The sequence below is a fragment of the Mustela nivalis genome (assembly GCF_964662115.1).
Source record: "Mustela nivalis genome assembly, chromosome: 9".
NCBI lineage: Eukaryota > Metazoa > Chordata > Mammalia > Carnivora > Mustelidae > Mustela > Mustela nivalis.
The window spans coordinates 115,551,574-115,577,796 of NC_139028.1; the positions used below are offsets into that span (position 1 = coordinate 115,551,574).

The 26,223-nt window shown below is 59.4% G+C and overlaps 1 protein-coding gene across 1 annotated transcript in view; it reads left to right on the plus strand.

Annotated features, from left to right (window-relative positions):
* The window catches only part of LRP5 (LDL receptor related protein 5), a 97,786-nt gene that overhangs the window by 55,169 nt on the left and 16,394 nt on the right, over window positions 1-26,223 (plus strand). The window contains exons 7-16 of the mRNA XM_082748739.1: window positions 421-592; window positions 9,204-9,420; window positions 11,490-11,779; window positions 13,314-13,540; window positions 14,849-15,033; window positions 17,312-17,635; window positions 18,640-18,839; window positions 23,186-23,394; window positions 24,771-24,961; window positions 25,454-25,663. Coding sequence (XP_082604865.1) covers window positions 421-592; window positions 9,204-9,420; window positions 11,490-11,779; window positions 13,314-13,540; window positions 14,849-15,033; window positions 17,312-17,635; window positions 18,640-18,839; window positions 23,186-23,394; window positions 24,771-24,961; window positions 25,454-25,663 — 2,225 coding nt within the window. The remainder of the gene's footprint in view (window positions 1-420; window positions 593-9,203; window positions 9,421-11,489; window positions 11,780-13,313; window positions 13,541-14,848; window positions 15,034-17,311; window positions 17,636-18,639; window positions 18,840-23,185; window positions 23,395-24,770; window positions 24,962-25,453; window positions 25,664-26,223) is intronic.

The following is a 26,223-nucleotide window of genomic DNA, read 5'->3' on the forward strand; positions in this document are numbered from 1 at the left end:
ACACCCGCTCAAGGTGCCTGCTGGCAGAGCGGGGCCTCGTGGCCCGTGGAGCCTGCGCTTTGTGCACAGGAGCCCTTCGGCTCTTTGAGGAAGGTTCCACTCCACGTGGGCCCCTGCCTGGTGCTCGGCCCTCCGGCCCATGGGTCTCCCAGCACATCTGCTGTCCACCCACCTGCAGGACCGGAGAAGGGTCCCACCTGCTCCCTTCGAGTCCCCGGACGCCGGGTTGTGAAGCCCATGCTGTGGGCACCCCGTTTCCTGTGGAGCCCCTGGTCCCGCGTGCGGGGGGCTTGGCGCTCATGTGGGCAGGGAGCCAGCACTGCGTGTGCACCCTTCAGCATGGGGAGGGTGCTGTCCTCGGCCCTGGGCGTGCGGTGGGGACGGGCCGGACAGCGTCAAGGACATGTGCTTCCCCTCCAGCCTCATGTACTGGACAGACTGGGGGGAGAACCCCAAAATCGAGCGCGCTAACCTGGATGGACAGGAGCGGCACATCCTGGTGAACACGTCCCTCGGGTGGCCCAACGGCTTGGCCCTGGACCTGCAGGAGGGAAAACTGTACTGGGGAGATGCCAAGACGGACAAAATCGAGGTGAGTCCTCCCCGCCGGTGGACGCTGGTTCCCGAAGCTGTTTAACGAAGGTCGTGCTGCCTGGCACAGCCCAGCAGGCCTGGAGGCCCTGGAGCCCATGACGTGTACCAGGCGGGCAGCGGATGGATGCCTGTGCTCTGCTGGGTTTTTTTTTAAGATTTTATTTTTTTAGAGAGAGAGAGAGTGCGTGCTCTCCTGTGTGTGTGTGTGTGTGTGTGTGTGTGTGTGTGCGCGCGCGCACGCGCGCCCGAGCCAGGGGGTGGGCAGAGGGAGAGAGAATCCCAACAGTCCCCACACTGAGCGCAGAGCCCGATGCGGGGCTCGGTCTCATGACCCTGAGATCGTGACCTGAGCCAAAATCAGGAGTCGGTTGCTTGACCCACTGAGCCCCTGTGCTCTGCATTTTGGCCAAATAGGATCCTCAAAAAAATAGTCTATTAGGATACTTTTCCAACATGCAGGAGGCCTGTAAGGAGCCGTGTGGCCAAGTGAACCCCGTCGCAGGGCACTGCGCTTGTGTGAGAGGTTTTCGGGGGGAGCTGGGTGAAGGACACACTCCAGCTAGCAGGGGTGGGGGAAGGGTCAGGGAAGGGGTGAGAGGGAATCCCAAGCAGACTCCCTGCTGAGCATGGAGACCGATGTGGGGCTCGATCTTACGACCCTGAGATCATGACCTGAGCCAAAATCAAGAGTGTCGGTTGCTTAACCCAGGTGTCCCTCGTAACACAAAATCTTAGTGAAAACTCACACACATGTGCCCACCATGCAGCGTAAGACAAAAAAATCTTACCAACGTGGTGGCAGCCAGGTGACCACCATTCTGAATCTGGTGACGCGTTCCCAAGGCGTTTTCTCTTGCCAGGTGGATGTGTCCCGGAACGGAGCGTCATCCTGTTCTGTGTGATTCCGTGTGATTAATTTAAGCGATGTGCAGATGTGTTCTTTGGCAACTTGCTCTTTGCTCGTGGGTGTACTTTTTGGAGGTGCTCCGGAGACAGTCGTTCGATTCGTTCCCACAGCAGGGAAACCCCGACGTATGTGCCTGTCCTCGGTGTGGACGCCTCCCCTCAGTGCTGGTCACATCACTGCTTATGGACCACTCACCTGGGGGTAAACTTCGCTCCTCTCTTGGCTTCGGGGGGAGCCACCCACCAGGCAGCTTGCCAGGGGAGGGTGGGAGCAGGGAGACGGACGTGCGTCTGGGTCTCAGGGTTTCATGCCACGCTCCTGGACAGGGGCTCTGGGCTGAGTAGGTGCCTCTTCCGCCCAAGTCGCTGTCCGAGTGGCCAGTTCCTGCTGGATTCCCTACAGACGACCCTGTTGCTAAAGGGAGTTTCCCTCGAGCCTCTGAGCCTGAAGGCACAACCCTTGTTTCCCTTGTGGTCAGCCAAGAAGGCTTCGCCCCGGGACCCCACCCGCCCCTGGGAGCAGCTGTGGGGCTGGGGATGTGTGTGTCGGCTGACACTGCCGGACATGTAACAGGCGTGGCTCCGTGTACTCCCGCGGTGGGGTGCTGGGGCCCTTTACTGTGGGAACACACGTGACCGATGATGGCCGTTTTAACCATTTTAAAGTGTGCCGTTCAGCGGCCTCTCCCGCAGTCACAGCTGAACCCCAGCAGCCACGGCCGCTGCCCCGTTCCAGAACGTTTCGTCACCCGAGACCCCGTGCCCACTAAGCAGCCAGGCCTGGTCTCCGCTCCCCGCAGCAGCCCCCAGCACCCACGGATCTCCTGTGGTCCCCGTGGGGCTGGCTGTCCCAGGGGTTTCATGCGAGTGTGGTCCTTCGGCGCGCAGCCTTCCGTGCCGGGCTTCCTCACGCCGCGCGTTGTTTCTGGAGTTTATCCACACGGCGGCATCTGTCCTCGTTTCGTTTTTACGGCCTATGACCCTGGGCACCCGGACGGACCGCGCTGTGCAGCGTCTGTTGACGGGCATTTGCGTTCTTCCCCCCCGTGGCTGCCGTGAGCGAGGCTGTCAAGGGCACCGCGTGCTAGTTTTCTCTGCGCGCCTGTTACTTCTCCGGGGAGCACCCGGAGGCGCCGAACTGCTGGGCCACGTGGGGTTTCACGCGTGGTTCACGGACGCGCCGTCAGAGTGCTCCGCCGTGTGCCCCCTCCACGCTCTCTGTCCTCGGCAGCGCGTGTTCTCTCTGCACAGCCTTGGCCGCTGGAATATTCCACGCCCTTTATCCTGCCGGGCGCTCGGGGGTGTCCCTGGCTTTGACGGGCATTTTCCCGATGACGGGCGAAAGGTTGTTTGTCCCCCAAGCGTATTTGGAGGTGTGTGGCGTGGTTCCCACTCGTGGATGAGAAGCTGAGGTCCAGGAGGACGGTACCTTGCTCAAGGTCACGTGGCAAGTGGGTGGGTTTTGGTTTTCCACGTTTAGAACCAATCCTCAGACAAAGCCCTAAGGCAGCGTCAGGTTTCCAGACAGAATCTAAACGTTATCCTCTTGGTAATCACTAAGTAGAAGGGACAGAAGTCAGGAGGCGCGAGGCTGCGGACAGGTAGGAGCGCGGTTTCGAGGGCAACCGACCAAGGAAGACGGTCTGTCACGGTAGCGTGAGGAGAGGGAGGGCCCGGAGTCAGGGACGGAGTCTTCACCTGCACGGGGCCACGCAGGCAGACCAAGAACGCCTGCGCAGAGCGTGTTATCTGTTTGGAGCTAATCCCCGGAAAGTGTGAAGAGAGACGCTACAGAATTAGAATTGGGGAATCTTTGATCAGGCCGACTTGGGAAATGCAGGTGTGTCGGTGTTCTCAAACTACATGCCTGAGGGTCCCTTTCTTTCCCCGCCTTGGCTTTGGTGGCACACACTTTGGGAATGCGGAGCCCGTGGCTGCCACTTCGCACACATCCAGGGCTGACCCTAGCTGCGGGGTTTGTGCCGGGCACCCCTCCACCCCTGCCCCGGGGGCGGTGGGGGGGCGCTGCTCACATGCATGGACGTGGAGACCTCCACGTAAGCAGCGTGTCTTCTCCCCGCAGTGGGGATGCCCCAGGCGAGTGTTGTGCTGGCTTCTCGGACTCCAGCATTCTTTCAGTGGGGACACACCCCAGACACAGGTGTGAACATTTTGGAGGTGGCCCAAGCGTGCTAGGGGCCTTGCCTCCACGTCCCTGCTGTGGCCTCTCGGCCCTCGCTCTCGGGCCCCGGAGTTTGCTGCCGAGCCCCTGCGGAGTGCCAGCTCTGTTCCAGGTTCCTGGGCCGGCTCGGTACGTGTGCCCAACCGCTGTTCCTCTGCTGTGCCCCTGGGGACCACGCTTTGGATCAGGCCACAGGCTTCATGCTGACGGTCATGGAGGCTCCCCGGGGCTTCCAGGGGGAACCGCTGAGGGACCAGGGGCTGTGTTTACTTTCCAGTTTCCAGGTGGGAGGGATGGTCCGGGGAGGAATAAACCAGGCTAGGGCAGCAACAGGACATGCTTCTAGCCGTGGTGACGTTTCCCAGAAATGACGCCCAGTGACAACGGAACGGCCGGGCCAGGTGCTAAGGAGCCGGAGTGCTGGCCTCGGGCCTACCTCGCCCAGTTGCCTTTGATGGGGAGGATGGATTTTGTGCAGCCTGGCTGTGTGCTCGGCCTGGCTCTGAACGCAGAGGGAAGGCTCTGGAAGAAAGGAGCTGCAGACAGTGACAAACGGGCTGTCCCTTTGAAGAGGTAATCGGGCTCCCGTGTCCCACCCACCAGGCCCCCGAGAAGGACTTTCTAGGGCAGCTGCGGCTAAATCCTGGATGAACCAGGAGGAGAACAAAGGTCTGGAAGGGCCGGGCTGGTGACGCGGGGATTCATCTGGATGGCATTAGTGGCATGTGGATGCGACGTACGGGACAGGCCGAATTGCGGGCATGTCTGGGCTGCCCTGCAGGTGGGCCCTCCTGTCGGCCTTGTCTGTGACAGCTGTCCTGCACGTCGGGTCCAGGCCAGCCCCTCGGCTGGCCTGCTAGCTGCCATCGTGACCTTTGGGAGTTGCAGGGTGGCTCCCCCCGGTGGGGCTGGCTCAGGCTGCTCACTCTGGGAGGCGCCGGACTTCCCTCCTGCAGACTGGAGCCATGTGGGGTGGGTGGGGGCTGAGGTCCGTGGACAGGCCCCCGATTCCCCTCTGTGTCCACGGACCTCAGCCCCCCCCCGTACCCCTCCCCCAGCTGCCTCTGCTGCGTGTCGCACCCTCCTGGGCTAGGAATTCCCTGGGACACCTCCTAACCCATCTCCCGGAGTCTAGAGCCCTGGGCCCAGCCCTCCCACGACCCCAGCCACGCCCTCAGGACCGGCCTCCTGTACTCCCCCCCACCCTGCGGGGCCCCCCATCCTGAAAACGCTTGCCCTCCTCCTCCGACCACAGGCCTTAGGTCTCGTGTCACAGGGGTCAGCCAGATTCATAAAAGCCCCTCGGACTTGCTGTCTGCCCGAGCTTCTCTAACCAGTGGCTGCCGCGGCCCTGCACTTCTCTGTCCGCTCTTGGCAGACGCTGGGCCCTTCCTGCCTCTATCCCTGCTGCTTGGCAGACACCAGGCTCGTGACGGCCCAGCGTGGGCCCCCCTTCCCCCCTACCCCGGGCAGCTCCTTCCCTCCCGAGTGCCCTCCGAGTCCACGTGCCCAGCCGCCCCCAGCCCCCTCCCTCGGAAGCCCAGAGTTCCCCCTGCCACATGGCCCAGTCTCCTGCATGGGGAAGACTCGCCTTCTCCAGAATGCTGACATCCCGGTTCCCACCTGGAGGCCACGTCTCCCGGCCAGAAGCCACAGCACCTTTGAGACCGGGCCAGTGCTTGTGCTCCGGATTGGCTGCCGGGTCCCCAGCACCATCATCGTCACCACCTCACTCATTTGTCAGTCGGTCTCATCTCCCAAAGCAGATAGGAGCTCTCTCTCGGGCCCAGCTTGGGGTCGGCCGTCTCCGTGGGTCCGGTGGGCGGGGAGTCAGGATGCGCCGGGTCTGCACGGAGAGGGCCTGCTCCCACGCTCTCGCCGTGGCTCCCACTGGCCCCTTTCCCACGGCTGCTCAGCAGGTCCCTGGACAGAGCTGCCATCACACCCCCCGCCCCCTCTGCACCCCCTGGTGAGCACTTGTCCCTTCCAGGCGTCCAGGGACGCCGCCCCACCGGGAAGAGCAGCAAGGGACAGACCTGTGGCCCGACGGGGCGGACGTTCAGGTGGGAAGATAGACACGGGGGGACGGGACAGCAGCGGCACGTCGGAGGGACATTGAGAGGGGATGAGCGCGGGGGGGGACGGCGTCCTGGCTCCCCGGACAGCGCCTGAGCTGATTTTCTAGCCGTGTGTGTCTCGAAGCCCTGCCTTCGCGGACGTGTTGTGCAAATCCTGTTGTCTTCTGCTTCCGGAGTAGAGGGAGGAATTCTGCCCCTTAGCAGTGCTGACAGGGACAAAGCGTTCAGACGGCCGGGCACACACCGTGATGCCTGTCCCCGGAGGGTGGTTTCAGCCGATGCTGAGTTGAAGCGGGGACCAGTCCTGCCCCTTTGAAGCCCCGAGCGGTCTTTGTGAAGCTTCGTCCTCGGCTGTTTCCCTCTGGGGTGCTTGGACTCGTGGATGGACCAAGCCGAGGTCTCAGGCCAACCCGGGCTCTTTAGCCTGTCTCTGTAGCAGGGGGTGTCACCTGCGTGTGGCTTGCCGCAGACTTGCTGCCCTGCACCCCAAAATCTGGGCTCTCTGGGGCCCCCTGCTGTCTCACCCTGGCCAGGGCAGTGGGAGCTGGTGGGTCCTGCCCCTGACACCTGCTGTCGGGGCCAGCTCTGTGCCAGAGCACCTGGTCCACACCGCCTGTGGGGCAGGCTGGCAGGTGGGCTGAGAAGAAGTCATGGCTGAGCAGTTACGTATACATCTGTCTCCCTGCCCCCCGGACACGGACTGGGTTGGCGGAGGGGACTTCTGGCACAGCCCAGGTAAATACTCGGGGCGGGGGAGTGACGGCCGCCGGGCCAGGTGGCTGGGTGTCCCTCGTGCCCCCGGGAAGAAGGTAGAACATGGGGCTTCCGGGCAACGGAGCTGTGTGTGTGTGCCGCCAAGTGCGAGTTTAAGATCTTGTTTATTACGTGGAACAAAATAACCAGGGCGGGGCGCCTGGGTGGCTCAGTGGGTTAAGCCTCTGCCTTCAGCTCAGGTCATAATCCCAGAGTCCTGGGATCGAGCCCAGAATCAGGGTCTCTGTTCAGCGGGGACTCTGCTTCCTCCTCTCTCTCTGCCTGCCTCTCTGCCTACTTGTGATCTCTCTCTGTCAAATGAATAAGTAGAATATTAAAAAAAAAATAACCAGGATGGTTCTAATTTGGGAGGTTACGTCTGACTGTGATGGAGACTCCATCAGAAAACAGGAGTCTTTTTCCCTTGAAACGTACACTTTCAAAGGGTTGGTCTTGACCTCCGGACTCTCAGCAGGTGGCTTTCTGAGCCCACCACTTTGTGGGCCTCCCTGTAGACCCCCCGCAGGTGCTGCCCCTCAGAGCACAGCTGAGGGTGCGCTTCCTTGGGATCTACTTGTCCCACCTCTCTGTGGCCCTCCTGCCTAGACCCGGGCATGGATCATGGAGTTGGCCCTGCTCAAGAGGACAGAAGCCAGAGTTCAGAGAGGGCAGCGCTGGCCCTGGGCACCCTTGGCGTCCGGCATGAACATTCTTGACACAACGTCTTGGTGAAATGTCTAGTTTCCTTTCCTGAAGATCAAGGGCACAGGTGCTCAGCTGTAGACCAGGGCTTAGACTCTACAGCCCAAGGGCCGGATTGACCGTGTCTGAGCCGCTCTCACACGCAGGGCGGTTTTCACACTTGTTTTTTTTTTTTTTTTTTTTTAAGATTTCATTTATTTATTTGACAGACAGAGATCACAAGCAGGCAGAGAGGCAGGCAGAGAGAGAAGAAGGGAAGCAGGCTCCCCACTGAGCAGAGAGCCTGATGTGGGACTCAATCCCAGGACCCTGAGATCATGACCTGAGCTGAAGGCAGAGGCTTTAACCCACTGAGCCACCCAGGCGCCCCGGTTTTCACACTTTTAAATGATCAGGGGGAAGAATCGAAAGAAAAACAGTATTTCGTGATACGTGAAAATGACAGGAAATTCAAATTTCAGTGTCCACAGAGTTGTTTCTCTTTCTTGCGTGCACGATGCTGTGTTGGCGCACACACAGCCTTGCTCACTCACTTACTCCCTTACACGCTCTCCGACGGGATGTGTTCCTGAGGGTACCATCTTCCCCTTCTCCCCACCTCACCTCCTCGGCCACGAGCCCAGGATGAGACCCCACCCGCGGGCAAGTTTTGTGCAGAGCGTTCTCTGAGGGCCGGTGCCCAAACCGTTTGGAAGGCTTCGTCCCCCACCTGCCACTTGCTGCTAACCTGCGGGCCGGCCTGGTGCCCTGGAGATGAGCACAGCAGTTGGTACAACCTGAGCTCCTCCTTCCAGGTGAGGCGGGCAGCACCCCTGCTTCGGGTACAAGGGTGTCCCCCAATCTCGTATTCTGGCCTGGGGGCGCCTTGGAACTCCAGCGGGGAGCCGCTTTCAGGATCCACAGGGGGCCGGCACCTCCCACTTCTGTGTGAATTGCCCCAGGTTGGGGGCCCGGGCCTTGTCTTTGTTTAAGTTGTCTGGATGATGTCAGCTGCTCCCCTGAGTCGCAGGTGGAGAAACTGAGGCCCCCCGGGCGTGGGGGCGCGCTGGGCCCCTCCTGGGTGACCTGGCAGTTTTGTCCCGTGCTGTCCTATGGCAGACGGACCCAAGTCTCTTCTGTTCAGCGTGAATCTGATCTGTCTTCTGTTCTCACCACCTGCAAAACAGAGTGTTTGTCGCTTTTCTGCGGAGCTGGAAACGCGATCTGGCTGCAGGGGGCCTGCTGGGACGTGTTGTGTCGCTTTCATCCTGGCCCAGGAGCCGGAGAAGCCCGATGTTGTGTTTTATCGAGTCTTGCTTTCAACATCAGCGGCTACGGGATCATCTGTCACCGGAATCCCATCTGACCCCATTTGGGTGTTTCCGTCGGTTAAGGCGTTTTTATGTCTGACAGCAGTTTTTTCCTTTGTGGCTTTTGTGGTTAATGCTTTTTATCAGCACTGGTTCTTCAAGAGGAAGAGCTAGCTTTCACAGCTCAGAGTAAAGGGCCAGTCGTGTGGGGGGGGTTGAAAAGCATCTGAGAGTTACGGGCTCAGACTCAGGGCCAGAAGGGTCCTCCGAGGTCATCTGGGCCTGACCAAGCAAGACATGGGTCCATAGACCAGTGCGCCGTCTTGCCCAGCGCCCCGGCGTGTTAGTCATGCAGCCCCTGGAAGCTCACGTCCTCGTCGAGCCTGTGATCTGACACCTTCCCGGCCGGCAGACTGTTGCAGTCAGAGCCTGGCCCGGTCTGAGCCCTGCTGAGCACAGCTGTCTGCCTCGCCTGGCCCTCTCAGTGCCGTGTCCGTACCCAGGCAGGGGAGGCTGCGGGGAGAGCCCCGAGCCAGCCCCACCACTGAAAATGTCATTCGTCCAGCTCTGCCGGGAGCCACGGCCCCTGGCGTCATAGCATGGCCCCGCGGGGTGCAGGCAGAACGGAGCCTCCTAGGCATTGGGCCTGTCCCCGCTCAGGCCCGAGGCCGGTTCATACCTGTGTCTGCCGTCCCGCAGGTGATCAACGTTGATGGGACAAAGAGGCGGACACTCCTGGAAGACAAGCTCCCCCACATTTTCGGGTTCACGCTGCTGGGGGACTTCATCTACTGGACCGACTGGCAGCGTCGCAGCATCGAGCGCGTGCACAAGGTCAAGGCCAGCCGGGACGTCATCATCGACCAGCTGCCCGACCTGATGGGGCTGAAGGCCGTGAACGTGGCCAAGGCTGTCGGTGAGTCTGCTCAGCCTCCAGCCGCGAGTGAGCCAAGCTGGGCGGCACCAGGAAGAAGCAGTGGGCTCGCGGCTGCCCTTCGGTCCACGGGCGCCCACCCCGGGGATGGGCAGGGCAGGGTATGTGAGATCTGGTGGAGGACAGCTGGGAAGGGGCGTGGTGTCTCCGCCGGGGGTATTGACTAGATCGTGGTTGTGGACGGGCGCTGTTGGCGCAGTTGTTGCAGTCACGGCTGATGTGTGCCAGGTGTCTGCTGTGCGCTGGGCTGGGGCTGAGTGCCGCAATGCCCGGAGCCTCCCCATAGCATGGCCTCCCCATAGCATTTGCCCTGTTAAGGAGGAGGGACGCATGGCCACGTTGCTGGTGTGGCCAAGCTCGGGACTCACTCTGGGTCTGCCTCAACCTTGTCACTGGGGTGGGCTGTGATGGCTGTCCAGTGTGGCCAGGCTGGACCTTCAGATGCACACCTTGTTTGTTTGTTTGTTTGTTTTTTAAGATTTTATTTATTCATTTGAGAGAGCATGAGGCGGGGTGGGGGGCAGAGAAAGGGAGAGAGGGACCGGCAGACTCCCTGCTGAGCAGGGTCGGGGCTTGATCCCAGGACCCCCAGATCATGACCAGAGCTGAAGTCAGATCCTTAACTGACAGGGCCACCCAGGCACCCAAACACACAGCTTTTATCTGAAAACCAGGATCTGCAAAAAACTCACTTAACACTTAAAAAGCTGTGCAAAGGCCCGGAGGTGATTTGTCTCCTTCTGAAAACGATTCCAAATGTGGGTCATTAGGCTACACAGGAGAGAGAGTAGGATCCAGGTGTGGTGGGGGCGGGCTGTGCCCAGCGGGGGGCCTCTGCCCCTGCTGCAGCACCTGCACGTCGGAGGGGCTCTATGGACCTCTGCTGGAGGAACGAACAAATGGATGAATGAATGAACGGGCAGAGGAGATCCTGGGCTTGGCCTCCGGTAGCTCCCAGCCTCCCTGTCCAGCAGCCGAGACCCTCCGTAGCGCTACTCCAGGCAGCGGCTGTAGCTGGGGTGGAGGGGATGCCTGGCTTTAACACACAGGGGAGGTCACTTGAACTTGGAATTGAGGGAGCAGGTGGGGGCAGGGTGGGCCAGGCCGAGGGGCAGCTGTGCAAAGGCCCGGAGGGGAGGCCTTAGCCGTCCAGCGACCCGGGTTCCTGACAGAGAGGCGATGGGACCGGTAAGCTCTGTTTCGCCGTCACCCTTTAGAACCCGCGGATTATCTACCGTGGAAGGTGAGCCCCTGTGCGAGCTCAGCGATACACGAAAGAGAACCCAGCGGGTCAGAAAAAAGATGCGTCCATCGGGCGTGCTTTCAAGTTGAGAGACTGGGTTCATCTCTCTGTCTCCTCTTAGAACTTTCCGAGAGAGATGGGGAGAAGGATTCTTCTTTTAGCTAAAATACTTAACTCTACGTTAAAGCCACTTTCAACAGCGCCTCAGTAGCTACCGGAGAGGAACGGGGGCCAAAACAAACGAACAGCCTGAGTTTTCTGCTTCAGTGAGAAGACCCCTTTGGCGCTCCTGGGCGAGTCTGAGTGTGTGAGGCGTCGGCGTCCGGGGGGCCACCGGGGCAGTCAGTCCGACCAGCAGGCCCGGAGTCCAGGCCCGGGTGCCTGCGTGTGTGCATGTGTGTGCGTGCGTGTGCGCGCGTGTGGGTGCGTGTGCGCGCGTGTGTGCATATGAGTTACCCCCTCACGTGGCGGTCTCACACCTGTGCCCCTTCCTGTTCGTGTCACCTTCACCAGCCTCCCTGGGCTTCACTTTCCATGACTAGAAAACGAGTGGGAGTGGCTCCCGCCTCCCCGGCTGCTGGGCGGACGGACGGACGGACGGACGGACGAGTTCAGAGGCACTGGGTCACCCGGGCGCAGAGCCAGCCACGCTGACATCGTTAGCGTCCCTTCCCTGTAGCAGGGGAGGACCTCCGTTTCCGGTGTCCCCACGTGCGGTCTGGCTGGGGCACAGCCCCGTGTGACCACGGAGCCACGCACGCCTCTGTCTGCGGGGCTGCCGGGTCCAGAGCCGCTGTGCTCGTTCCAGGAACCAACGCGTGTGCGGACGGAAACGGGGGCTGCAGCCACCTGTGCTTCTTCACGCCTCACGCCGCCAAGTGCGGCTGCCCCATCGGCCTGGAGCTGCTGAGCGACCTGAAGACCTGCATCGTCCCCGAGGCCTTCCTGGTGTTCACCAGCCGAGCCGCCATCCACAGGATCTCCCTGGAGACCAACAACAACGACGTGGCCATCCCGCTGACGGGCGTCAAGGAGGCCTCGGCGCTGGACTTCGACGTGTCCAACAATCACATCTACTGGACGGACGTCAGCCTGAAGGTATGGTCCGCGAGGTGGCCTCCGTCGGCGCCGTCTTGAAGCCTTTCATGGTCTTTTCGGAAGAGCTGTAATATTTAGGGGCGCCTGGGGCTCAGTCGGTCAGCGGTCCAACTCTCGATCTCAGCCCAGGTCTTGATCTTGGGGTCGTGAGTTCAAGCCCCGTGTTGGGCTCCGTGCTGGGCATGGAGCCTACTTGAAAAAAAAAAAGCTGTAATATTTACGGTAACATGACCTACGACCATAAAGTCTGAGCAAACTGTTTTAATAAATGAGCACAAACGATTATCACAAGCAGATCCCCTAGACACAGATGGGCTTTTCTGGAGCGATTGTGGATCTGTGAGTCATTTTGTTGTAAGTTGACATTGTCTTTGGCTTCGCTCCCTCAGCAGTGCCCACCTGCTTAGCAAATGCTGTCTCTATGCATGGCGCAAATACACGGGGATACACAGAAGGGCCCTTTCTTCTTGTAAAGCAGGGTTCTGCAAACTAGCTCGCGGGCTGACTCCCTGGTTGAGTAAATAAAGTTTTATTGGAACATAGTGATGCCCATTTGTCTATGGCTTGTCCGCGCCTGCACTTGTATAGTGGCCCCAGAGCCATGTGGCCCTCGGAGCCTGCATATTTACTGTGTGCCCCTTTATGGAGAAGTGTGCCAGGCCCTGTTCTGTCCCGGACAGCCGAACTCCGTGATCTTATTCTCCCGATGGTGTTGCACATCTCTTTGAGATTTTTCGGATTCTGAACGTCATGGGAGCTCACTGAAGAAAGAGGGCAGGAGAGAGAAAAGGATAACGAAGAAAGTAAAAATAAAAAAACAATAAAAATCCCTCATCTCCCCACAGCTGACGTTTCCAGGGAGCTCCCCATGTCAGTGCTGCTCACAGTCCCCGTCAGGAGCGCTAGAGGGTTCTGTATCCTGGTGTCTTTCACTTAACAGCTTAAGAGCTCGGGCCGCCTCGGTGGCTCAGTCGTTGAATGTCTGCCGTGGGCTCAGGTCATGATCCCCGTGTCCTGTGATCAAGCCCCACATCGGGCTCCCTTCTCAGTGGGAAGCCTGCTTCTCCCTCTCCCACTCCCCCTGCTTGTGTTCCCTCTCTCGCTGTCTCTCTCTCTCTCTGTCAAATAAATAAAATATGTATGAGGTAACTGATATGCTGCTAGGAACTCTTTAGATGAGGGACGTAGTCTCCACAGATACTCCCTATTTTACGTAACCGGTTTCCTTCTTTTAAACGTGTTAGCTTCCAGCCTCTCTGTGGTTTCCATGACTCCTCATCTTTTGCATTTTTTATTAGTTTCCTGGGACAAAACTTCATGGAATTTAAATACTATCAAATCTTTTTTCCCCCTAAAAACGTAGTATTTTGCTACATTTCAAGCGTTTATTGAGAAACCCCTTGCACGTTGGCGATCGGGTGCGCGTCGCGGTCAGTAGCTGCTCTGGGTGGCGGGGGGTCCATCTCGTGGTCCGAGGTCTGGGGGAAGGCCGGTTCCTAACCCGCGGCCCTTGCCTCCTCCTCCCCTGCTACAGACCATCAGCCGAGCGTTCATGAACGGGAGCTCCGTGGAGCACGTGATCGAGTTCGGCCTCGACTACCCGGAAGGCATGGCCGTCGACTGGGTGGGCAAGAACCTCTACTGGGCGGACACTGGGACCAACAGGATCGAAGTGGCCCGGTTGGACGGACAGTTCCGGCAGGTCCTCGTGTGGAGGGACCTGGACAACCCGAGGTCACTGGCCCTGGACCCCACCAAAGGGTAAGAGCCATTTTTGCCCACCATGGATGTCCCCTCGCCCCGCCGCTTCCGTACATCAGCCCGCGCGTGATGACCGTAGCCCGGGGCGGTGGCTGCCCAGCGGGCCCTCGCGTGACGGCAGTCCCAAGCGTGGCCGGCTTTGAGGCGGCTGGGGCCAGCAGGACCCGTGGAGGTCTCTAGTTTATTTCACAGAGGGGAAACTGAGGCCCAGAGCAGCAGGGAGGAAGGGGGGATGCTTGTCTCAGTGCAGCATCTGGGGGGTGGAGGGCCTCCAAGGGGCAAGTGTCTCTGTCCCTGAATTTCCAGAGGGGGAAACGGAGCCGCAGAGAAGCTGAGCGACTCACTGAGCGTCCTGTAAGCAGGGAGGGTAGAGCTGGGCTCCTTCCCTTGCCCCATGTTGCTGGCTCTGAAGGCCCTGGACCCTGGCGAGCTCAGAAGGGGCTCCTTGCTGGACCCCCAGGCAGGGTCCCACCTGCCTCACCAGGCACCTGCTCTTTTTGACCTGGCAGGAGCCTGGAGGCCCTGGGCACGGGGGCCGCGGGGGCCAGGGTTGAGCCTCCCTGTGCGCCACAGTCTTCTGTGCTGCAGACCCGGGCTCGCCCCCCAGTGCATCAGAGCTGTGTCCGCCATACCCCAAGCGCTGCCTGTCGCACGCGGTTAGGGAAGGAGAGACTGCAGGATGGCCGAGCAGAGAGAAGGGCCCAGTTGTAGCCGAAGGGCGAGTAAGACGCACACGGTTCTGGACAGGGGCTCCTTCTGTAGAGCTGCTGAAGAAGGAGGGAGGTGGACCCTTTGGAGGCAGGAAAAGCCGCGTTTGGATCCTGGCCCCGTAGTGCCTGCTGGGCTCCGATTCGTCCTCTGTCCTCTGTCCCCCTTTTGAGTAAGGGGACAGTGTGTCCTGACTCGCCCACATTCATCCTGGCTTCCCCGGTCACCCTGGTGTCCTGTCCAGCTTAATTAGCGTTTGTCTCTGACAAGAGTGTCTCCCCGGAGTTCTAGTACAAGGTCACCCCATCTGTGCCCCCAGTCTGGGTCTGTAAACGGATGTGTTTGCCCTTACCCTGCAGGTGAGCGCTGTGGGGGTTCAGGAGGCAGGAGGCAGCCCGGTGACAGCACCTGGGGGCACAGTGGGGTCGTAGGCGGCTCCCAGGGTGTTGCCCTTCTCCCGCTTCCTGGAGGGATGTCCCCGATGTGGCTTTCTCCAGGATGGAGAGGGCCACGCCGAGGGCACGGTGGTGGTTGTGTCCCCCTGCCTTGCCGTGAGGGTGGACGCGCCTGAGCCCGCCCTGGCCTCCCTGTGTCTTCCAGCTACATCTACTGGACTGAGTGGGGGGGGAAACCCAGGATCGTGCGGGCCTTCATGGACGGGACCAACTGCATGACGCTGGTGGACAAGGTGGGTCGGGCCAACGACCTCACCATCGACTACGCTGACCAGCGTCTCTACTGGACCGACCTGGACACCAACATGATCGAGTCATCCGACATGCTGGGTGAGGGCCAGGTGGGGTCCTGCTGGGAGGGGCCATCCCTGGGTGGGGGGAGGGGGCAACTCCCTCTCCACCCCCACTGCACTGTTCCTTCTGGCCTGCGAGCCGCTAAGCCCCACCGGAGATGTGGACCCAGCCCCGGCTGCTCCTCCAGCTTTGTCTTCTTCTGGGGCTTGTCCCTTTCCTCCTGGTGCCATTGCTGTAGGCATGTCTGCAGAGCCCTGGGGACAGCCGTTTCCTGCACACCTACGAAGAACCAGGGCCCTGCGAAGCTTTGTGCCGGGACACTAACATGGTGTAGGTTTTCACTGATGGGGAAACTGAGGCCCAGGGAGGTGCCAGGATTTCCCTGAGGTCGCAGAGTGCTGCCCAGATTCTGTCACCGTCTGACCCGGGGCACCTACTCTGTGCAGGCCATTACTCTCGGATTCACTCATAGGTCACATACGAGAGGCCACTCATGGACCCCACATCCTGGGATCAGGTGAAAAAAAAAAATAAACCTCATTCCAGGTACCCCACCACTGGGGGCAGGACATGCAAATCTAGGCTGTACCGCCGGAGGGAGCGGCTATGTTAGCTTAGCTCTCACATGCCCAAGTGATAAGGTGGCCCCATGCGATGGAGAGAATTTGATTTTCTGATCGCCGCTGCCCCTGTGATGGGCCGGCTGGATGGCTTGTCCCAGGTACTGTGTGAGCAGAGCCAGGCTGGAACTCCAGTGTCCTGGCTTCTGCTCGGGGCAGGCCGTACCCGCCCTGCACGCTGCCTGTCTGGGTTTCTGAGTCCGCTGGCGAGGTTGGAAGGTGTCCTTGAGTGAGCCACACCAGCCCCTAGCAGTGATTTACGAGAGGCCAATGCCTGAGGAGGAGGCCGTCCCTGAATGGCGGTGGTTGTGGGAAGTGATGATGCTCACTGACGGCCCCAGAGGGAAGACGCCCTGCGGGGAAATCAGTGCCAGAAACTTCCACGGCCCTGCTGCGTGCAGGGGGCCACATGCCGTGGGCCTGGCTGTCACTCTGCCCTAGCACGCTCTCCGTTTAATGCCGCAGACATTTACACACCGGGGGCCTCCCTCTGACGGTGTGGCCTCAGCCACGGTCCTTAACCCTCCTGGGCCCTCGGTTCCCCAACATGGATAGCACCGCCCCACGCAGCTGCCGTGGGGAGACCTGGGTGAAAGCACGTCTCACCGAGGGTGGCCGGCGGGAGTGCGGGGCCCAGGGGCGCGTGCGCGAGCCTGTGTTTCATGGAAGCACTCGGGAGCGTCTGTATGTAATAACGGGCTTGTTTTTGATGGCAAAATAATTGACGTAGGGCATTTCTGAAAACACAGAAATACAGGGAGAGAAAGTAATTATTCATAATTTTCACCACCCCATGATAATCAATATTGCTGTATCAGCATTTTCCCCCCTAATCTCAAAAATGTTTATTTCTTTCTTTTTTTTTTTTTTTTTTTTTTAAGGCTTTAAATAATCTCTACCCCCAGTAGGGGACTCAAACTCATGACCTTCAAGAGTTGCATGCTCCATGGGCGCCTGGGTGGCTCAGTGGGTTAAGCCGCTGCCTTCGGCTCAGGTCATGATCTCGGGGTCCTGGGATCGAGTCCCGCGTCGGGCTTTCTGCTCAGCAGGGAGCCTGCTCCCTTCTCTCTCTCTCTCTCTGCCTGCCTCTCAGTATACTTGTGATTTCTCTCTCTGTCAAATAAATAAATAAAATCTTAAAAAAAAAAAAAAAAAAAAAAGAGTTGCATGCTCCAAGGACAAAGCTATTTGCAGGGCCCCCCAATTTAATTAATTTTTTGAAAAAGTTTTTTAAAAGATTTATTGATTTATTTGAGAGCGAGAGATTGCATGTGCTCGAGCCTGGGAAGGGGCAGAGGGACCGGGAGAGCCTCCAGCAGACCTCCTGCTGAGCAGGGAGCCCGACACGGGGCTTGATCCCAGGACTCCAGGATTATGACCTGAGCTGAAGGCAGACACTCCACCGACTGAGCCCCCAGGTGCCCCGTCCACTCTACTAGTGATGGGCGCCCGGGTTGTCTCCCAGTTGTGGCTCTGCACACGTTGTAGTCTGTGTCACTGGAGTGACAGCACGTGCGTTTCCGCTGCGGTGAGGGGGGATGTGCCTGGGCCCAGGGTAGGTGGCCTCCAGCTGCCGTCACCCCTGCCTCTTTCCAAAGTAGGGGAACGCAGGTTCCCGGGCAGCCTTGAACCGGTCGACCCTGCGTGGAGGCCCGGCCGTGTGTCGCTGATGCCGCAGGCGTGTGTCCACGCAGGTCAGGAGCGCGTTGTGATTGCGGACGACCTTCCGCACCCCTTCGGCCTGACGCAGTACAGCGATTACATCTACTGGACCGACTGGAACCTGCACAGCATCGAGAGGGCCGACAAGACCAGCGGCCGGAACCGCACCCTCATCCAGGGCCACCTGGACTTCGTGATGGACATCCTGGTGTTCCACTCCTCCCGCCAGGATGGCCTCAACGACTGCGTGCACAACAACGGGCAGTGCGGGCAGCTGTGCCTCGCCGTCCCCGGCGGCCACCGCTGTGGCTGTGCCTCACACTACACCCTGGACCCCAGCAGCCGCAACTGCAGCCGTGAGTGCCTCGCTGGGCCCCCGCACCCCCACCCTGTGGTACTTCAGGCTGGCTCTGGGGGTAGAGGCGCAAAGGAGCCTCTTCTCTGGAGGTACCTTGGCGTCCATGGATGGTTGAGTGGGCTGTGCACTGCATAAGCCATGTGGTATCTGGAGGCCTAGGCCCGGTTCTGTGAGGGAGTGCTCTCCCCATTGACTGGATTTTATATCCAGAGATCCCCCTGTGGGCTGTCGCAGCTGAGGGCTTGGCCCGTGCATTCGTGTCTTGATGAGGCAACAGGTCCTCTGCTCAGCTGGGGCCTCCCTACTTTTGTGCTCCCTTTGGTCCTACAGTCCCTGTCCCCTGGGGGCCATCACCTTGAAGAGTCCAAGAAAGCTGCAGGTAACCCACTGGTGGGGATGCCTGTGACTTGAGTCTCTGCCCTTGGGGCTGGCAGACCTGGGGCCATGATTTAGTTTCAAATCACCCAACTGTAATTCTCAGACAGTGGCTCGAACTGTCAGCCTCTTACACATGCTCGGCTGTGCCATTCCTGCACGTAGTCTGTTTGACTCACTGGCACGCCCCTAAAGAGTCCCTTCCCGTGTCAAGGTCACTGCGTACAGTTTCAGCGGTTCCCATGAGCACATGTAGGCACGAGGCAAATGATAGAGCTATCCAAGCATTAAGTACATTTATGGGGGGGGCGTTTGATATTTACTATCGTTATCTTTCTTCTCTCTCGAGTCTTGATCATTTAAAAATGCTCTCCATTTCAAAATAGCTCATGCATTTAGGAAATACTGCAACAGCAGAGACACACATAACATGGAAAGGAGAATTGCCATAGTCTGTCCCCCGCCCCCCGGAAGCCACTTTATGTCCTTCCAGTGCTCTCCCTGCCGCTTCTAGTAGGTGCATATGCAAATGCGCCTCTCACGGGGGAGCGGAGCGCCGTCCCTCCCTGCCCCGTCTTCGGCTCCGGACGCTGACGTGCAGCCCCTGGTCTGTTCGCCCCGTTCTAGCGCCCACCACCTTCTTGCTGTTCAGCCAGAAATGTGCCATCAGCCGCATGATCCCCGACGACCAGCACAGCCCAGACCTCATCCTGCCCCTGCACGGGCTGAGGAACGTCAAGGCCATCGACTATGACCCCCTGGACAAGTTCATCTATTGGGTGGATGGACGCCAGAACATCAAGCGAGCCAAGGACGACGGGACCCAGGCAAGTGTACCTGTTGGGGGGACACGGGGGTCCCTTCTGCAAGGAGCTCCCCAGGACCGTTTCCAGGCTGCCACACCATTTTGGTTAACAGAGGAGCGCCAAGAGAGCACAGCTTGTGCCAACAACCATCTGCGCTCTAATTATGTCATCCGGGGTATATCCTGAGCAGCGAGAAACCCTCCAATTATGATTATATGTAGAAATGGGATTTTTTTTTTCTTTCCACAGGGATTTTGTGCCAGGGTGGTTGGTATTGGTTATTCTGGATTTATTCTTAGTTCATAGGACCCGTAGAGTCCGTTTCGCTGTAATGCAACGCGTGCGTTCCCAAACCTCACGACGCTGTGCAGAATCACACAGCAAAGCCACAGGGCTGTGGGAAAAGGGCGAGGTGCACGGCCCTCGAAGCTCTTGGCCAGGGACAAGAGGATAGGGACCTCATAAGTACAGGTGCACCTTTTTGCCTACGTTAAATGATTCAAGGCACACCTCCTAATGACCTTGAAGACACCTGAAGTTGGCTAGGGACTTGGGGCCGGAGGGTTTGCATGGACCCACGGGAGGTGGCCCCTCCGAGATGGGGCAGGAAGTTGAACCACCAGCGTGCCCAGGCGTGGCTCACAGCCCATGGGGGGTGGAGGGCGCTGCTGGCGTGTGCTTGTGCTTGTGCATGCGGCTCGCTCGGGGCCGCGGCCGTCCTCGAGGTCACCTAGCGTTTTCTTACAGCTGAGATTGTGCTTTGGCAAATGCGAACTCTGTGCGAGGCTCACACAGGCCCCGGTGAATCGCTAGATCAGAGCCCGCACGCATTTTCAAAGTACTTCTCGTAGCGGAACTGGCGGCTCTCGTGTTAGCTGTCGGGGGCCTGTTCCATGAAGGACAGTCCCCCAGCGGCTTTGGGGCCCTCACAGGGTCTCCCTGTGCCCGGCGGCGCTGACCTTCTGCTGGGGTGGCGCTCACCGACATGCCCGGCTCATCCTGCCGGCATCCAGGAGCTGCCGGGCCCAGCGCTCCCTGTCTCTGCGGCGCAGTCGGGGCTGGACTTCCTGTCCTCACGGTGAAGTCTGGGTGCTGTTACAAGGTAACGCAGAGAAATGCTGCTGGTGGAAACTTCCAGACGATATCTGTCTCTGTGAAGGTCCCTTGGCTGTTCTCCGCCCTGACCTGGGTCCCAGCGCTGTACGTCCGGGCTGGGCCTCACTCTGGACAGAGTGCCCCGTGGACAGCACGGCGCTGATGAACTGTCCCTTGCGTTCTGGGTCCCTGGTTGGTGATAAAAGTTGCAGCTGAGCCCGGGCAGCCGTGGTGTCACCTCTGCGGTTGGTGGAGCCTGGCAGAATGGTGGGAATGTGTCCCTTTCATCCATCCCATGCAGGTGACAGCCACAAGCAGTCCTTTGCAGGATGGGAAGTGTGAATTGATGGCCCGTAGCGTCCCTGCAGAGGAAGGTACTGGGCGCAGATTGCCTTAACGTCGCATCAGGAGGTGTTCTCGCCTGGTGTCTGACAAAAGCAGTGAGGGACTTTGGAGGAAAAGTCCTTCAGGGACACCTTTTGGGTTTCTGTTTGATTTGGGTAACATCTGTTTCCCTTCCTGGAGTCTTGCCTGGCTTCACCCTTTGGTGGCTCTGATTCTTTGTCGGGGGCGCCCTTTGCCCCCAAGGATGATGTTTTATTTTATTTACGTATTTATTTTCAAAGATTTTTATTTATTTGAGAGAGAGGGTGTGTGAGAGCACAAGCAGGGGGAGGCGCAGAGGGAGAGAGAGAAGCAGGCTCCCCACTGGGCGGTGAGCCCAACAGGACATGGGGGCTCGGGGCTCGATCCTGGGACCCTGAGAGCATGACCTGAGCAAGCTGAAGGCAGACACTTAACGGACCGAGTTACCCAGGTGCGCCCCCCATCCCCCAAGGGTGATGTTTTAAATCATCTACTTGACTGAACTGTTTTCCTAGATATATGTAACATATATCTGGTGGTGCAGTAGGTTGAGCCTCTGCCTTCGGCTCAGGTCATGACCCCAGGGTCCTGGGATCGAGTCCTGCATCAGGCTCTCTGCTCGGCAGGGAGCCTGCTTCCCCCTCTGCCTGCTGCTGCCCCTGCTTGTGTGCGAGCTCTCTCTTCTTTCTCTGGCAAACAAGTAAAATTTAAAAAAAATCTTTAATAAGTATACATAACATCAAATTTACCATTTTATTTTATTTTTTAAAGATTTCATTTATTTATTTGACAGAGAGATCACAAGTAGGCAGAGAGGCAGGCAGAGAGAGAGGAGGAAGCAGGCTGCCTGCTGAGCAGAGAGGCCGATGTGGGGCTCGATCCCAGGACCCTGGGATCATGACCTGAGCTGAGAGCAGAGGCTCAACGCACTGAGAGCCACCCAGATGCCCCAAACTTACCATTTTAACCATTTTCAAGTATGCAGCTCAGCCTTTCGAAGGACACTCCCATTGTCACGCCACTGTCACCACTGACCGTCTCCAGAACTCTGTCACCTTCCCAAACTAAAAGTCTGTCTCCACTAAACACTTGCTCCCCCACCCCCTCTGCCAGCCCTTGGCAACCTCCCTTCTACTTCCTGTCTCTGTGAATTTGATTTTTCCAAGTACGTCATGCAGGCGGGATCCCGCAGTACTCGTCTCTTTGTGTCTGGCCTCTTCCACTCACCATGATGGCCTCAGGGTTCATCTGCATCATAGCAGGTGTCGGAATGTCCTTCCTCTTAAGGCGGAGTATACCCCACGGTGCAGACAACTGACGCTGGGTCTTCGGGCTGTCATGACTGCCCTGCCGTGGACATTGCCACATGGCTAGGACATAGTCCTGGACATGCCCTGCTGTCCAGGGCTGGCGAGAGGGAGGGGTGTTGATTGTGGTGTCCCATAGGATTCTATTAAGGAATTCTGCATTTGCGCCAGTATCGTTATGGACACTGAAGCTGGAGTTCGGGTTTTCTAACGGGCTGGTCGTTACCGCCCGTCCGCCAGAGGAGAGGTGTGGCTGCCCCACGCATTTCGCAGCTGCTTGTTCCCAGAACTCGTGCCCCAACGGCTGGTTTTACACCCGGCCTCGAAGATCCACCCTCCCTGGGGAACCTGATTCCTACTGGGGCCGACTGGAATCGTGCCGCACTCCCAGCCTGGCAGGTGCTCTGGGCTCTGGTCTTTGGCCAGAGTCTATGGGTTTGAGGAAAGGAATGTGGCCAGTTGGAGCTGAGGCTTGGCTCCTGGAGCCCCCAGCTCTTGGGGATGTAGATGTTGGTACCTGTGGAGACACAGTCCTTTAAAGTGGTGCTTTGCATTCAGATGTGTCACACACTTCTAGCTGCCCAGTGTTTCTGGACCAGGGGCTGCTGTGTGTGTGTGGGGGGGTGTTCCTTTCTAGCTGGGTTCCAGAGGCTGGGTGTGGGGAAGGGGCTTCCTTTCTGCCGCAGGCCCCATCTTGCACCCGGAGACTTCGTGCTGACTGCTAGCAGGAGATGGCAAAGTTTACAATGACCTCTTAGCCGAGCATCGTGCTAATGATGCCCTCTCAGAGGAAGTGACTTTTCATCCAAACCGTTGGGTGGTAGCTCTGGGAAGCCCACTTGGACCCAGGTTATATCACCTGAGAACCCGAACTTTGGTCTTTCTGGGTAACCCAAGGGGCCCAGATCCCCCAGGAGTCAGGCTTCGGGCCGTAAGGGAGGTAAGGGTGACGTTGGGCTCTCCCCTCCTCCCGCAGCATTTCGTGAAACAGCGTTCTCTGCCGGTAGCTCTTACGGTCCGTAAGCCAGGGCTCGACCCTGAGATGCCGTGGGCGGAGTCAGGCAGAGCTCCGCAGAGGGCCTCCCGGGGCAGAGACGCAGGGTGGCCACGCTGCCGGGCTCCCCTTAGGGAAGAGGGCTGCGAGGGCTAGACTTCTGTTCTATGCACCTGTCGTCCTGGTGCCCTAAATTTGAAAAAAATAACAAGGTTGGAAAGTCTCCTTCCTAAAGCACGAGTCCAAGACACTAAAGCAAAGAGAGAGCAGATGTTTCGAGAAGGCAGCTGTGAGCCTGGGCTCACTGTGGAGCCACCAGGCGGCCCTTCTGTGGGGCAGGAACAGGACGCAGAGGGCCTGGGAGCTGACGGCCCACTGTGAATTTGTGGGTGGTTGGGCTGGAGACCCGAGCTACTGGCCGAGAGCCCGGCCGCGAGCTGCTGCTTGCTCAGTTTCCCGCTCAAGTCGGCGTGCGGTGCGCACTGACCCGACAAGAGGGGACCCCAGATTGGGTTGGAGTCCCACTTTGCAGTCTGCACGCAGGCACCGAGGCCTCCGCCCTCCGGCGATGTCCGTAGCCAAGGCTCGTCTCTTCCTTGTTACAGCCCTTCGTTTTGACCTCGCCGAGCCCAAGCCAGAACCCGGACAGGCAGCCCCACGACCTCAGCATCGACGTCTACAGCCGGATGCTCTTCTGGACATGTGAGGCCACCAACACCATCAACGTCCACCGGCTGAACGGAGACGCCATGGGTGTGGTGCTCCGTGGGGACCGCGACAAGCCGCGGGCCATCGTCGTCAACGCCGAGCGGGGGTGCGAGGCCGAGGGGCGGGCGGGCACCGCAGTGTGGGGTTCTGCATCCCAGCGGGGAGACATGGGGAGGGTAGAAGTTTTGGTTCCTAGATTTTACACCGTCCCCCTCAAATCTGAACCCAAAACAAAAATCCCTTCCAGAGCATCCCAGCTGAGGGCTGTGCATTCACTTGCATATGTTCCATCACGGGGAGCTCACTCTCAACTCCACGGAGCTTCTTCCTTCCATGAAGGGGCAGGCAGACTCGGGAGGGTCCGAACGGGAATAACCGCGGTGGGGGGGCACTGAAAGCTGCGTGACTTAAAGCTCAGGAGTAAAGCTAGGCACGTGAAAGTCTGCGGGTGGGCGGCAGGTAGGTACTTCAGGTACCTACGGGGCTGCCACCAGGTGGTGCTCAGACTTGTGGAGGGACCGCTTATGGGGCTCAGGCCTGGGGATGACCCGTGTGAACCCTGCCCGGTGGGCCGGGCAGACCCATAGTCGAAACCTGACCCCATCACTTGCTGTCGGTGGGACCCCAGGCAGGGGACGTCAGCTCAGGGCCTCGGTGTCTCCATCCGGGAATCCGAGGGTGGTGGTGATGTCAGCCCCTGCAGCACACGAGGGCGTGGGGGGCCCACGCCTAGTTATTTCGGGGGTCTCTCTAGCAACCTAATGGGTCTCCCTTGAGGCTGGCCTCCATAGAGGCAGGGACTTCTCAGCCAGAGCGCTTGCTAGTCCTTGAGGCTGTCACAGCAAGTGACTCTCAGCAGGGGGTTACAGGAACAGATGCTGGTCTTTCACCGTGCCAGGGGCCAGAAGTCTGAAGTCAGTTGGGCTGTCCCCCTCGGGAGGCTCTGCAGGGACCCTTCCTTGTCTCTCTTCCAGCTTCGGGGTTGGGGGGGCTCCAGGTGTTGACCAGGTGGCCTCACCTTGATTCTTTTTATTTTTATTTTTATTTTTTTTTAAAGATTTTATTTATTTATCAGAGAGAGACAGGGGGAGAGAGCGAGCACAGGCAGACAGAATGGCAGGCAGAGGCAGAGGGAGAAGCAGGCTCCCCGCTGAGCAAGGAGCCCGATGTGGGACTCCATCCCAGGACGCTGGGATCATGACCTGAGCCGAAGGCAGCTGCTTAACCAACTGAGCCACCGAGGCATCCCCTCACCTTGATTCTTAATGGCATCTACAAAGACTCATTTTCCAATTAAAGTCCCGTTCTGAGCTCTGGGTAGATAGGACTTCTTGGGGGACACCATTCAGTCCTGCACAGCCTTGGGGGCCAGCCCTGCCAGGTCCAGGGCTGGCCTGTGTGGTGCTTGGCGTGCTCCATCCTGGCTGCGGAGGTGGCGGGTCGCGACCCCCGTCCTTCACCTGCACCCCGCACCCCCCGCAGGTACCTGTACTTCACCAACATGCAGGACCGCGCGGCCAAGATCGAGCGAGCGGCCTTGGATGGCACCGAGCGTGAGGTCCTGTTCACCACGGGCCTCATCCGGCCCGTGGCCCTCGTGGTGGACAACAGGCTGGGCAAGCTCTTCTGGGTGGACGCGGACCTGAAGCGCATCGAGAGCTGTGACCTGTCAGGTATGTGCCCGGGGGCCGCCCGGGGCTTGGGTCCCTCAGCAAGCCCTAGGTCTGACCTTCCCGGGACAGCCCGCCCGCCCCCCCGTCATCCGTCATGGGGTACCAGCCGCCGCGCTCGTCAGGGCTCCGTGTCGGGTGGGCTTGGTGTCTGGGGCTTGGTATCTACCACAGACGGTCCTGGCCGAGTGTTCCAGACGTAGGTCCTGAACGATCCCCACCTGCTAAGGCAGAAGAGGAGTCTCAGAGAGGGTGGGTGGCCTGCCCAGGGTCCCCCAGTGCAGGCGGGACCTGGAGTCGGACCCCTCTGCCTCTGGCACTGCACTTACAGCCGCCCCCGAGGCGCTTATCTTCCAAGCGAGGCTGCTTCCAGGGAAGCTGCATGAGCTCCCTGCCCCGGGCCAGAGCAGCGAATCCCCCCGGGGTCTCTGGCAGCCTCTGTTCGGAGCCATGCCTGGACTGAGCTCTGGGGGTTGGTCCTTGTCCCACTCGCAGGGGCCAACCGCCTGACCCTGGAGGACGCCAACATCGTGCAGCCGGCGGGCCTGACCGTGCTGGGCAGGCACCTCTACTGGATCGACCGGCAGCAGCAGATGATTGAGCGTGTGGAGAAGACCACCGGCGACAAGCGGACGCGGGTCCAGGGCCGTGTCGCCCACCTGACTGGCATCCACGCCGTGGAGGAGATCAGCCTGGAGGAGTTCTGTACGTGTCGGGGGGCGGGGGTGGGTGTTGTGGGCAGGAGCCTGCCGGGAGGGTGGGCATCGGTGCCGAGCTCTGAACCGACCCCTCGGAGCGAGTAGGAGACTGGCCGGGGTGAGGGGCTGCGGGACGCGCCGCTGGCCAGGGTCGCTCTTGGGCCCTCCATCCGCCGCCCCTCCGTCCGACGCCAACCCCTCCTCACTACCAGCTGGGCAACCTGCTCTGCTTTTCGGGGGTCCTGTAGTGAGCGCCACCCACCTTTGAACTAGTGTCCCCTTTGAAGAATTCCCACTTAACTGATCAGTAGCCTTACTGCCATCTGCGAAGCCCCTTTGTCGTGTTCGGTGACCAGACTGCAGGCATGACGGCTCGTCACCGCCACCGTGCAGGCGAGCAGGCCGGGAGGCGGAAGTTAGGATTCTACCTGCAACAGTCCGGGCTGTGCCCAAAGGCTGGGAGGGAGGGACCCCTCCCCTGGGGACCTCTTGTTCCTCCACCCCCTCCGTATATGGCTAGAGATGGGTATAGGAGCTTGTGTGTGTGTGTCTGTCTGTCTGTCTGTC